The following is a 14,486-nucleotide window of genomic DNA, read 5'->3' as shown; positions in this document are numbered from 1 at the left end:
AGAAGACAAACCTGCTACTGCGCTCTGAGACGGCACCAGGTCCTGCTCCGAGCATTCCTGATCTACATCTTCCCAAATGATTTGGGCTTCAAAACCTAGTCTCTCTATATACTCCAGGATAGACTGGAACTCACGATCCTCCTGCCTCAGCTTCAGCTTTTAGCCAGACTTATGTGAGACATCTGAGGTTGGAGAGAAACTTTAGGTCAAACAGATGGTAAAGTTAGCATCTGACTGTTTTTGTTATAGTTTTATAAGTCCTGTATATATTTCTCCCTGCTTTGTGACTTTCTAAGGAGAAAAAAAAAAAAAAAAAACTATTCACCTGAAATGGGGAAGGAGTGGACAAACCAAAGAAACCTGACTTAGAAAATAAGGAAGTTTTTTGGTGTTATTTACAGGAGCATGGGCAACTTGTGAGCAACTGTACCATAGAAAAGTCTCTCTCTGTCTCTGTCTCTCTGTCTCTCTGTCTCTCTCTCTGTGTCTCTGTTTCTGTCACACACACACACATACACACACACACACACACACACACACACACACACACACGGCAATTTTACCTCTTTTCTTTGAGGTAGGATCCCATGTAGCCCAGGCTAGCCTTAAACTTGCTATAGAGTCAAGGTGGCTTTGAACTCCTGATCCTCCTGTATCTCCCTCCCAAGTGCTGTGATTGTAGGTGTGTGCTATCATGCCTGCCTGTATGAAGATACAGTGGTGATGGGTCTGAGAGGAGTGTCCTGTGACTCTCTCCCTCCCTAAGGAGGAATGCTTGCCCCATTACCGGACCTTCGTGTTTCATTGCCATGACAGTGGCCATGGTCTCCGAGGGTCACTGCAGTCTCCCGGCTCCATGGTGGTGCTGCTCATGTCAAGACTGCAGGAAACAACTAAAGCACATTCCTCAGAGAAAGAATTTATAAGAACACTTGGTCCAATAACCATGAGTTCTAATAATAAATCTGTAGGTCTGGCTTGAGTCAGTGTATCGCTGGAGTGGTCTGTACATGTCCTCTTATTTTAAAACCCATTAGATTGACAATATAAACCACGTGCAGTTTGTAATAAGTAAACAGTAGAGAGATCTATGAAGGACAATGGTCACTCTTCAATGACCAGTGATGCACTTTCTAGGCAACGAATGAAAAAAATGTGGTATATATCTTTCCACTTCATTCTCCATGTCTGAACAAACACCTAAAGACATGTATGTCACCTGTCATGGTGGCACACACCTGTTTTTTCTACACTCAAGAGGCTGGGGCAGGAGGAGTTGGAAATTGAGGCCAGCCTGGGCTATACAGTCCTGTTTCAAATCCAGACATGTATAAATGTATACATGTATACATCATGTAAAATTGTTTTATGTTCCTATTGCAAACATTAGTCTGTAATTTTCTTCCTTGTGCTTTGCTCAACACATTTTTATATTACTGTAAATACTTACATATATCTTACTCATTATTTTTAATAAACCATAAAGATCTGTAAGTATTACTCTTTTCTTTATGGCTAAGTGTTCAGACTGTGTTCTGTATCCTCCTCATCCCCACTCCCTTGGGAGAGAACCTACAGCTAACCTTAGTCCTCTTTTTCTTTTTCTTTTGAGACACAGTCTCACAAGGTGCCCAGATTGGCTTTGAACTCACTCTGAAGCCCAGGCAGGCCTTGAACTTGCTTTTCATTTTAAGATTTATTTTATTTTTAAAATTTTAATTGTTTCTTTTTTTGAGATTATAATATAATTATATCATTGCCCCTTCTCTTTCTTCCCTCTACGCCCTCCCATATACTGCTCCCTGCTTTCTTTCAAATTCATGGCCCCCTTTTTTAAAAATTGCTGTTACATAATTATAAACATATATATTTCTAATACATAAATAAGTCTTACCAAACAACTGTGTAAACACAGCTGAACATGGACAAACAGCAATAGACATGCTATTGTGGACAGGAAGAGCCCAAGAAGCCTCGGTCCTCCACAGAGAGCTGCAGGCGACCAGGAATGTTGAAATCAGTAGAGACCGTCTTCCCCAGGGACGAGCACACCAACCGCTCATCCAATACCCCACGGTCAGCCCTGACGGCATGCACACAGGTAGCATTGCACAGGCCTTGAACTTGTAGTCACCCTTCCAAGCCTCCCAAAGCAGCTGGGATCACAGGAGCGCAGCACCCGGCACAGCCCCTTTTCTTTCCTAACTCACTACAAATGCTGGGGTCAGTATTGATCCGCATGTACAAATAAACCTATAGTGATGCGTTTATTTGTGGGACAAAACTGTCAACATTTCTAGATCAAAGGCAATGGGATAATACACTGCTGATCAAATCACTGCTTCCCCAAACACTTGTGTGCGCTCCCACACCGTCGTCCTCAAACCTTTAACATCACCGGTCGTTGGTTGACCTTTACGTGTTTTATTTTTTTTAAGACAAGGTCTCACCGTACAGCCCTGGCAGGCTTGGAACTTGTTATGTAAACCAGGCTGGCCTGGGACTCACACAGACCTGCCTGCCTGTGTCTCCCCAGTGCTGGGATGAGGTGTGCATCACACCTGGCTTTCGGGCTTTTTATTATTTGCTGTCAGCCTGAGAAAGAAAAACAGATCTAAGTCATGTCCCTGTTTTCAGTGATCTCATTTTCTCTTGTCACTCTTAGCAGGAAGGTCAAATCTTTGACTTGGCCTGAAGCCGCTTGTGGTCCCAGAGTCTACATGCCCTGCAGGAGGCTTAGCTGCTCCTAGGAAGGCTTTCTCAGTTCATGAAAAAATGATGCCATGTTGAGCGGCTTGCCAGTGTGAGCCTATGGGGAACTACGCCTTTTTAAATGTGACTAACTTATGCCTAAAAGGAATAATTATGTCTATTTTATTTGCCTTGATGCAAGTGATTTTCCAGTCACCTCAGGCTGGTTGTTTAAACTCTAAACTTTAGAGTAAACATGGAAACACAGGACTCCTTAAAAAGGTAAAAAAACATGTCGGTACGACACCCCAGCTCCCAGGGAAGAGGCAGAGGTCTGGTTGTAAATTTAGGGGGTTTTTGAGTCTCTTGTTTTTAAGTTGGACTTTTCAAGTAGAAGATGCCTTTTATGTGTTGGTTTGCAGAACAGGAAATCTGATTTTTCCATGTGATAACACTCTTTGACATTAACCAGTGTAGTTGGATTTTTAATGACACTTTCATCTTCAAAGCCCTTTACCAACACAGATGGATTAATTATTCATTTGTGTGTGGCAGGGGGGCAGCGTTAAGAAGACAAGCCTTCAAAGCCATATCCTTTCTCCTTGGAATTGGGGCTCTCTACTGTTCAAATGCTGTTTTTCAGTCCTCAAGGGAGGAAATACAGGTAAATACAATGGGAAAATACTTTGTGCTCTGGGACGGTATCCTTATATCCTGAATGGGATTAGAAGAGGTTAGAGGCAGTACTTAAGCTGTGTTTACAGTAAGCACCCGGCGAAATAACTGGCTAACAGTGTTTGTTACTGTTCCGGCTTTTGATGTGTTTTTAGAGAGCAACAAAAACATAAAGGGCCCCGCGTTAAACATAGGTTAGAACACAAAATCACGGATCCTTTATATTGGATACTAAAATATATAGATTTCGTTCTTGTTACCTTCAAAAAGTGTCTAATTTGATTTTTAAAAGGTCTGATTTCACAGAAGGAAACCTCGGGCTTCCCCGGAGGTCTCCCTTGACTCGACACATCTTCTAACCGCAAGAGAGCAGCCTTCGCTTTGATGAGCGCTTCTTCTCCACCTCCCCAGAAATGAAAGAGCAGGCGTATGTTTGCAAACACCCAGAAAGCTCTCTCTATCAGACCTGAATGCGGAAACCACAAAGGGCAGTCAAGTTTGGATTTTCAAGGAGAAAGCCGGAGTAAACTTTCTCTCGGCAGGCCAGCCGATCTGCAAGTGCCTGGGAGGGGTCCTGCTCAATTCCTGGCTCCCCAGAGCCACACTTGCTAACCCAAGAGTGAATTACAGCAATTGGGCAGCTTTGAAAGATTAATCTGTTTGGGGTGCGATCGTCTATTCAGGCCGGGGACCCTTTGTTAACTTTTGAACTAAGATCGGAGGAAACACAAGCGTGGATGAGGCGCGTCCTCTATCTTTGCCCTTTCTGCTCTGAAGTTTTAACAAGACCCGAGGAGAGCAACGAGCTTCTGAAAGCATGCGAAGTTCCCTCCAAGTGTGTTCAGGTACCTAGCTTCTGGACCTAGAAACTTCTCCAAAGACAGACCGGGGGAGTCTGGATGGACCAGCGTCTCGGCCACAAAAGCTTCAAGTCTCGTCTTCCTGCTGAGAGAGTCATCTCTTGGGTGATCTGCGCACTTGTCGGCGGAGGATGGAGAAACGCAAACCGGCGGGACTGCTGGCTCTGCCGTCCCCGCTACGGACGCCGCCGCCGCCGCCGCTGGGCGCGCTGGCCCGGAGGGAGCCGGGCCGGACCTCCGCGCGCCAGGACGCCGAGGACAGCGCGCGGGGACGGCCGTGCCCGCCCTTGTCGCTGGGGGGCGTCGGCGAGCCCGCCTTTCTGCGCCAGCGCAACGAGCGCGAGCGGCAGCGCGTGCGCTGCGTGAACGACGGCTACGCGCGCCTCCGCCAGCACCTGCCGCGCGAGCTGGCGGGCCAGCGGCTCAGCAAGGTGGAGACGCTGCGCGCCGCCATCAGCTACATCAGGCACCTGCAGGAGCTGCTGGAGCGCCACAGGCGGGACTGCAACAGCGACGGCGAGTCCAAAGCGTCCTCCGGGGCCTCGCCCTGCAGCGAGCCGGAGGAGCGCGCCTAGCAGCGCCCTCGCCCGCCAGGTTTCATGGTAACCCGTTTCTTCTCTGGGCCCGCATCTTAAGAATTAAGTACTTCTGGAGTGGGGGAAAGGGTATTTTAATGTTTGGAGACCTCTCCACCATCTTTGGTTCCGAACCGCAACTTACAAATGCTTGAGGAAACTTGTGAAGCACAGAAGGACCGTCCCAGGGCTGTAACAATTAAACCTTAGCCAGAGAAGAAACACACACACACACACACACACACACACACACACACACACACACACACACACACACACACGGCAGTCCTTCATGTGAGAGGAACGTTCTTGAGCATTCTGTGGGTGAAGGTAGCTGAGCTGACACTGTAACACGTAAGTGGAGCATCTGCTAGACCTGAACATAGGCTTGCCGACTGTGAATAGCCACGTTAAAAAGGACATTCTTGCTTGGTACATACTGCTTCGTCGGCAAGAAGTCATTTGGAAACTTTAGCAGGTAATAAAGTGTCACGATGTGAATGATCTTTTTGGAGATCTGGACGGCCATCTCCCCCCACCCCCCAGTTCCTGCCCACTGTTTCTCATGCTCTTTTCTGTGCATGCTCCCCTGTACAGTTTTCACCCTGTCTAACTTTGGGCTAAAAAAGTGACACTGACTTGAAAAATAAAAAGCAAATATGCTTTGTTTCGATGTTTGCATTGAATGGGGAGGCATGTGGACGATGGATATGAATTGAACTTGCTACCTGTCCAAGCCATTTGTCTTTGAAGGTTTTCAGAAGTATTGAATATTTCACTATGGTCATTCCCTCTGCCTAACCAAAACAGTTATGACTTATAGAAATTGCTAGAAGTTTGTTGACATCTGAAGGTAAACTGCTTTCCAAAGCCCCTGCCCCCTATCCACCCCACAGGCTGGGATTTGATCATAGGGCCTGCTAGGCAAGTGCCCTCCCACTGGTCTACACCCATCCCTACGTTCCTTCTAATACCATACTGTGAATTGCTCTTTCTTTGGAGGTAGCTTGGGCTCAGAGGGGTGGAGCTGAGGAGAACTAGCCTTGGTGAGCACTGCCCAGGCACCATCTCATGCAATCTTTTACTGCCTGACCCATCTAAAGAACAAACAAACAAAACACAAAGACTGTCTAAAAACAACCAACCCCTTTTTATTTTAGCAAGTGGGGGACTGGAGAGATGGCTCAGTGGTTAAGAGTGCATTGCTGCTCTTGCAGAGGACCTGGGTTTGTTTCCCAGCACTCCATGGTAGCTCACAACCATCAAGAACTCCAGTTCCAGAAGACTGGATAACTTTGACCACATGGTGGTAGCTGTTGTTTTTTGTTTTGTTTTGTTTTTTGGCTTTTTTTTTTTTTTGAGACAAGGTTTCTCTGTGTAGCTTTGCTCCTGGATCTCGCTCTGTAGACCAGGCTGGCCTCGAACTCACAAAGATCCACCTGCCTCTGCCTCCCGAGTGCTGGGATTAAAGGTGTGCCCAACCACTGCCTGGCTTTGTTTTGTTTTTTAAGATTTTCTGTACTTCCTTTTTTTGTACCTGCTTCACTGTCTTTTGTAAACCTGCTCTGCAAACTACTCATGCATGATTTTACTCCTGAAAAGGGCCCTAAGAAATAGACTCAGGGCTGCTCTCTCTAACCTGACTTAGGAGGCAGCCACTGGCCTCTCTGGTGCATCTCAATTGAAGTCAAGCTTGCTTCGAATTTGGCTCCAAATTGTGGTAGTGGTCTTCCTCTCACCGGATGGGATTAACGGAAGCTTTGTGGAGTCAGTTCTCTCCTCCCGCCTTGTGTGGAGTCAGGGATTGAACTGGGTAGTCAGGCTTCGATGGCCCACCAAGCCCTACCTATCACAGGAATGAGCACTTTCAGAAGATTTGCTCTGCTTTCCCTGTGGTGGAGCACTCCATTAAGCCATAGAACATTGCACCTTCTTCTAAAAGAACAAAACAAGCCCGAATGCTATTTATGGAGTGGAGTGTTATGTTATGGGAAAACAGGGATGATGAGAGAAGAGAGGTTTCCCTGTCCTTGAGGTCTTCCCTGGTTGGTTGCCTAGAAATCTCCAGATGTTCCTCGGGTTCCTACCCTGATAGCTGCTGGGACACACACTTCTGAGGGCTGAGAAGAAGGAGCCCTGAACTTGAATTCTTGGCTTCTGGAGTTGAGAAGCAGCAGTTCTCTGTTTAAGCCACCTCTGACAAAGCCTTACCTTGAATTTGAAAGCCAGGTCCCAGCTGGCCAGGGAAAATGTGTAGGAATGTCAGCACTGCCCATGGTAACTAAGCACACACAGGCTCTAAGTTCTCTGACCAGTTTCCATCAGAGACCTGAAGTTGTTTTCAGAACTGAATAGTTAGTCCCACATCACCCTGGAAATGTGGCCCCCAGAATCCTCCACTGCAGTGATGGCTGGATCCCACTAGATAGCTCCTTTGGACCCTTCTCTGTTGGTCATCACACATCTTTCGTCCCATGGTAGACAGACAGACAGGCTGCCTGCTGGGGTAGAGCAGAGGACCTGAAGGTGCTTTATAGTTCCTTTACAGGTCCATGACAACTAAAACCGCTCCCAGCCCTTTGATTATCAGCACTGAGTTGCATATGTGTTTTCCTTGTAGGCTCTCTGGGTGGTGAGGCTGGCATTTAATCTCAGAGCTATTTCGCGGTGTCCTTTGCTTGAAGACCTGTCAGCCGCCCTTTCATGTTGCGTTACTCACTGTCATTAACTGCAGCCAGGAGAAAACCACAGCTGCTGCAGAGAGGGGTCCGGCCAGACAACACAACTCTCCAGACTGGTTTTTTGCCTCCAGAGCAGGGCCTAGAGAAGGCCACTCCTGAAGGTGGTTTTCATTTCCCTGACACTGGAAAATAAGCTAAGAATTCTATATGTGAGCTATAGGCAGGGCCTTGTGAGATGACCTGATCCGGGGCCAAGAGTTCTTAACAAATGAGGATTGAACAGTGCAGGCCATATACTTGTCCTTAAGTGTACCTTTTTTTTTCTCTCTCTCTTTTTTTTGTAAAACACCACTGAAGGCAGACCATTCCACATGCTAGCAGTTTCTGAGGTTATATTGTAGAGCAGGCTAGCCCTTCTATATACTAGTTTCTGCTGATTTTCACAACTGTGTGAAAGGATGGATATATCACTTCTGTTCTTGAGATTAGGAGCCTGAGGCCTAGAGAGACCACGTGACTGTAGAGATACTTTGCTCACTGCTTCAAGAAAATATCCAACAGGAAACATAAGGAGATGGGGTGAATCTGGCTCATGGTTGGAGGGGCCTAGGCACAGAGAAGCCTGTGGCTTCAAGGCACTGGGAATTTGGCTGCACCTGATTGCTTATGTTTCTGTGAATCATAAAGCAGAAACAGGAGCTGGGTGGTGGTGGTGCACTCCTTCAATCCCAGCACTTGGGAAGCAGGCAGATCTTTGTGAGTTTAAGGCCAGCCTGGTCTACAGAGCAAGGACAGCGAGGGCCACACAGAGAAACCCTGTCTCAAAAAATAAAACAACAACAACAACAACAAATAAATAAAGCAGAAACAGGACAGGAAGTGGCACCAGGCTATAAATCTCAAGGCTTGATCCCCAGAGATCTGCTTCTTCCATTGATCCCCTCACTTCCCAAAAGTGGCATAACCTCCCAAAGTAGCACCAGCTAGGGACTGAGTGTTCAAACACATGGCCCTTTAGGGGACATTTTACATTCATACCATAGCATTATGCTTAGGCTCATGGCCATCTTATTATGTAAAATACACTAAATTCAATTCCAAAGGTTTTCATAGTCGAACAGTTTCACCAATGTTAAAAAGTCATAAGTCTCTTCTGGGTCTCAAGGCACTCTTAACTAGGAGCCCCTATAAAATAATTTTTTAAAACTACTTCTAACGTGCAAAGAGTAAACATTCCTGTTCTAAAAGAGAATGGGTACATAACAGGGACAAACCAGACCAAAGCAGACTGAAACTCAGCAGAGCAAACTCTTCAGCCCCATGTGTGGCATCTGGGTAGCGTCATGACATCATCTAAGCTCTAACAAGCTTGGCAGGTGTGGTAGTTTGAATGTAACTGGCCCCCATAATCTCATTAGGGAGTGGCACTGTTGAGGTGTGGCATTGTTGAAGGAAGTGTGTCAAACTGGGGGGGTGGGCTTTGAGGTTTCCTACGCTCAGGATGCCACCCGGTGACACAGTTGACTTCCTGTTGTCTTCTGATCAAGATATAGCCAGCATCATGCCTGCCTGCACACTGCCATGCTCCCCACCATGATGATAATGGACTGAACCTCTGAAACTAAGTGAGCCACCCCAATTAAATGTTTTCCGTATCAGAGTTGCTGTGGTCACGGTGTCTTTTTGCAGCAGTAGTAACTCAAACTAAGGTAGTGGTGTTGCCTTCTAGCTCTGTTGCCTGCAACACATTTGGTCTCTCTTAGACCAGCTCCACTCAAAGAAAGCCTGCAACTTTAATTGGTGAATGTTTCACATTTCCAGTATCTTGGAGTCTCCACTGCAATTTAGGCTTCACCTTCAAGCTTAACTATATCCCACTCAGGAATCCATGTAGATAATATGACCCTACTGTGATGCATGGCCTCAGTGGCTTTCTAGAACCTTGGTGTAACCTTTTGTGACACCATAAGTCTTGTTTTATTTATTTATTTATTTATTTATTTATTTATTTATTTATTTATTTTATTATGTATTTGTTCATTCTTCATTATTTATTTTTGGTTTTTTGATACAGGATTTCTTTCTCTGTGTAGCTCTGATGTCCTGGAACTCAGAGATCTGCCTGCCTCTGCCTCCCAAGTGCTGGGACTAAAGGCGTGCGCCACCACTGCCCACCTTGCATTTTTTTTTTTTTTTTTGTATGTCTGCAAAACCAGCACCATGGGGCTAAAGAGATGACTCAGAGGTTGAGCATTTGGTACTCTTGCAAGAGGACCCAAGTTCAATTCCCAGCACCTACATAGCAGCTAACAACAGTCCTAGGGGATCCAATACCCTCTTCTGTTCCCTTCGAACACCAGGTATGCATATGATGCACATATACACATGCAGGCAAGACACTCATACACATAAAATAATAAATCTAATTAAAAAAACACCCTATATATAACACCAAGTTCTGCTTCCAACTTGAGATGTAGACTGGCCATTTTGGACCACAGCTGCTGTGGCTCTGTACCTTACAGGATGACTGGAAAAAATACTTCCCAGTATAGCCCTGCTTGAGCAGAATGCCTTAGATCTTTGTGCGTTCATTCTCTTTTCAAATGAAAGTCATCCAAATGAGTTTGCATCTTGGAGCTCTGTATAGGTGTAGTATTGCCTTCAAGGCATCTTTTCTACTGTGTTGGTGCAAAGTCCAAGGTTTCTCCTTAATGACACTGTCTTAGCTGGTTTTTATTGCTGTGAATAGATGCTATGACCATGACAGCACTTAAAAAGGAAAGCATTTAATTGGGGCTGGCTTACCGGTTCAGAGCTTTAGTCTATTATTGTCACAGTGGGAAGCATGGCGGCATGCAGGTAGACATGGTGCTGTAGCTGTAGCTGAGAGTTCTATATTGGGATCTAGAGGCAGAGATAAATGTACTAACCAATCATAGTTGATAGGCTTCCACTGTTTAAGTGGTTGCTCAGATGCAATAAAGCAGATGCTGTTCCCTGAAACTGTCTCTGGAGTGGTTCATCTTGGCACCCTTTACCAACCTGTGGGCACTGCAGTCTTGTAAGGAGACAAGAGAGACTGGTAGTGACTGCAATAGCATGGGCAAACATGAAATCCTGCAGCTCTGTGTTTGGCATTTAGGGTTCCAAAGGGCCCTGACCCTCTAGCTCTGCTGCCTAAAACATGTATAGCTCTCCTGCTAGCTCCACTTAATATATGCAGCTTTCCTTAGTGGGTGTCCCACATCTGGCATCCCTAACATACTGAAGTTCCCATTCTCCACTGCAGCTTAGGCTTCATCTTTACCACTTCATGAAGCAGGCTCTCAGGGCCTCCGACAAGGCCACATTCTGCCTGACTTTAGCTGCTCTCTGAAACTGTGAGGAAAGGGCCCATGATCCCCTCAGTCTTGCATTTCATTTCTCCTGCCTGAAAAAACCTGTACCACATGGATGACACTGCCAAGTTCTGCTTCCAGCCTGAGGTCTAGTCTGGCCCTTTGGATCACAGCTGTACTAGTTTCTGTGTTCTGGCCCTGACAAAACACCTCTCTACAATAGTTGCTTTTAAGGAAGAAGGAGCCCCTCCAACTGCATTCTTAATTTGGTTGCACTTTTGTGTGTGTGAGGTGGAGCCTTTGACAGGTGGGGTTTTGCCCTTGGAGCATGGTTCCTATTGTCCTACTACAAAATGGGATATTTCTTTAATGCGTACAGCTCTTTATCCAGCATGCACCTTGCCTGCATCTTTTAGCTTGTTTGAGCTCTTTTCTTGTTCCTCAATGAACAGCAGTTTGTTAGTTTCTTCTTTTTCTGACCAGCTTTTTCTTTTTTATTGTAGACCAGTAAAGTATAATTAGCCATGCCACAGACTTAATGCTCTTGAAATTTCCTCTGCCGGAGAAATTAGTCCATTGCTTTTCAATTCAGATTCATACAAGTTCTCAGGAAATGAAGATGATACCACCAAATTCTTTGCCAAATGAATATTCTACTATTATGACTATTATAGCCAGAATGGCTTCTAGCCTCGTTGCTGATAGTCTTTTTTCCCTCTGAAACATCAGAAACTAAGCCTCCATCTGGTCTTCTGAACTCCCATCAGAAGGCTCATTAAACTGCTTACAGCATTTGAGGAATTTTCTAGTCCAAAGTTCCAAACTGTTCCACATTCCTCCCATGAACCAAGTGCCAAAGGCCTATAAACCACATGGTGAGGCTAATCACGGCAGTGACCCCACTTCTTGGTACTAATTTTCTGTCTTAGTTGCTTTTTCCTGTTGCTCTGATAAAGAATCTGGACTTATGTCCAGAGAGAGAAAGGGTTTATTTTGCTCACTGTTTGAGGTACAGTCCATCGTGGTGGAGATGTGGCAGCAGACCCATGAAGATGTTGATTACATTGCATCAGCAATAAATGCTCAAATTGCATTTCCTTTTCATTCAGCCCAGACCCCACCCTGTGGAATGATGCCACTCACTTCAGTTAACCTAATGTAGGTAATCACTCACACAGGTCCTAAGAGGCCAACCTAGTCTAGATAATCCCTCAGAAGCACACTTGGAAGCTTGTCTCCTAGTGACCCTACATCTTGTTGACACTTGCAAAACCCATCATTTAAGTGAAAAGTGTGTATATTTTTTCTGAGAGGTGACACTTTTTTCCTGGGAGAGAAACTAGCCTACCTATGGTAGATTATTACAGGAGATCCTTGCCTCAAAGCAGTCAGAGAACACTGATGAACATCTCAAGTCCCCAGCCATTCCTTCAGATCTGCCTTCATTAGTCTTGTATACAGTAGCTTGATGCTTCCAACCTATACAATGTTCAGTATTAGCTGCTGGGATTGTTAGGGAAGACCTTCATGCTCTGATGTTAGATCCTTTAGGGTCTAACTTTTCAATATTCTAGTGGGGTTTCCAAGTCAGAAGACTATAGAACCTGTTAAAATAAAAATAATGGGAGGTGAGGGAGCTCTTGCATTTGGAGATGCTGAGAAAGCACATGCTGATTCTGTCTTATTGACTAGATAAATGCTTTTATCAAGGTCATTTCCTGTTTAAAGGGATGGTTTCTTAGTATAGTAAGGGTCTGCGTACTGTTGTTATAGCTCAGGCTTGGTCTAGTCAGTACATAGACAAAATTCCCTTTGGCTCAGTGTTGTAGGACTCTCTGTGGCCTACGATGAGGCTGCACATCAACCTAGGATGTGTGTGTTAGAGCAAAGCTGCTCACCTTTTGGAGAGAGAATGAAAGAAAAAGAGAAAGAAAATGAAAGAAAAGAAGACACTATGGTCCCACAATCCTCTTGAGAGCACCGTCCTAAGACCTGAAAACATCCCACCAGGTGATACATCTTATGGTTTCTACCACCCCCAATAGTGCCAACCTGTAAGCAAGCCTTTACCACTCCATATTCACACTGTAGCAGAAGGGTCGGCCACCTCTCCCATGCACCTGCATGAACACCTCCTGGACACTTGCCTCCCACCTTCTATCATATGGTGCAACTAGAAGTCCTTGACTGGATTTCCCAGCCTATACAACTACGAGGAATAAACCTATGATCTTCATAGATTACCTAGTATAATAGTCAGATAAACCGATGATCTTTATAGATGACCTAGGCTCCCGTATTATAGCAGAATGGACTAACACACGTGGAGAATTCAGTCAGGCCTGTTTAGGACCTACCTGCTCAGCCTCCAATAGACTGTACCCCTCCAATAGACTAAAGCATCATGTGTCATATATAGCTCCAATGTCCAGAATAAATGGAGCGGATGCTCTTTGTAACAATCTCCTTTTACTTACTTAACTGTAAGATGGGGTAGGGGACAGGGACTATTTTCCTTGTGATCTAAAACAGAAACCAGGCAGAGAGAATTAAATAAAATAGTGTTCTAACATAGTGATTATTATAATGAAATTAGAAGCATCACGGTGTACTTTTGTGAGGCTTCAGTAGTCTGAGTTAGTTTTGTATTCCTGTAACAAAATACTTGAGATAATCAAGAAACTTTGAGGGTCTCACATAACTAAGGCTGACCTCAAACTTACAGTGTGGCCAAGGATGGCCTTGAACTCCTGATCCTCCTGCCTCTACTTCTGGGATTACAGGTGTGCATCATCAGGCCTACCTTAGAGGAAAAGGTTAATTTGACCATTAAACCCATTGCTTTTGGGTTTGTGGGAAGCAGTACATCAGGGTGGAAACACAGGGGGAAAGGAAGCTGCTCACTTCATGGAAACCAGGAAGCAAAAAAGAAAGTAAGGTGCTGAGGTGTCACAGACCCCATGGAGGGTACACAAGGATGTAAGGCATCTTACTAGGTACCGCCTCTGTGTGTGTGTGTGTGTGTGTGTACGAGTGTTTGCTTGCATGAATGTCTGGCACCATATGTGTGCAACAGCCATGGAGGTCAGGCGTTAGATCCCCTGGGATTGGAGTAACAGACAGTTGTGACCATGTAGGTGCTGGGAATGGAATCTGGGTCCTCTGGAAGAGAAGTGATCTTAACTGCTTAGCCCCTAGGTACCACTGTCTAATTCCCAATGGCACCAAGCTGAGGACTTTTTAAAGGCACTTACCCAAACCATAGAAACTCAACTTCCACCCTTCTTACATGTCTTTAGGCAAGTTACTTGGCCTCTCTGAGCCAGCTCACTCATCCATGGCCCAAGAACACTGGCTCATAAAGGCCTCCTACTTATTAAGTGCTGAGGAAATGTTGGGTGCTGATCTTACTGGTAGTTAATAATGAAAATGTCAGGTTCAGGAATGGGAGAGATGGGGAGCAACAGATGTCACCTTGATCTTGAGCAAGAGAGAACTTCCAGGATCATCTTTAATTACCATGTGCCACTTCCTCAGTCAGAAACTGGAAGAAGTAATGGTCTGGGTGTTCTGGTCTGAGCCTGCGGGTTAGCTCACACATACAAACTGAGAGAGGGGATGGGGGGCTGTTGGTTCTCTAAAAGCAACAGTTCAGTTATCACA

General features: G+C 45.4%; 1 protein-coding gene across 1 annotated transcript in view; it reads left to right on the top strand.

Annotated features, from left to right (window-relative positions):
* Window positions 1-1,749: 1,749 nt before the first annotated feature.
* Window positions 1,750-14,486, top strand: part of Ascl4 (achaete-scute family bHLH transcription factor 4) — a 35,604-nt gene continuing 22,867 nt past the window's right edge. Inside the window, exon 1 of the mRNA XM_076554446.1 lies at window positions 1,750-4,828. Within this exon, the coding sequence (XP_076410561.1) occupies window positions 4,358-4,801 (444 nt within the window). The 5' untranslated portion in view covers window positions 1,750-4,357 and the 3' untranslated portion in view covers window positions 4,802-4,828. The remainder of the gene's footprint in view (window positions 4,829-14,486) is intronic.

Source organism: Peromyscus maniculatus, chromosome 18 (assembly GCF_049852395.1).
Source record: "Peromyscus maniculatus bairdii isolate BWxNUB_F1_BW_parent chromosome 18, HU_Pman_BW_mat_3.1, whole genome shotgun sequence".
Taxonomy (NCBI): Eukaryota; Metazoa; Chordata; class Mammalia; order Rodentia; family Cricetidae; genus Peromyscus; species Peromyscus maniculatus.
The sequence above is the reverse complement of the archived record's forward strand: the minus strand, read 5'-3'. Positions and strand labels throughout refer to the sequence as shown.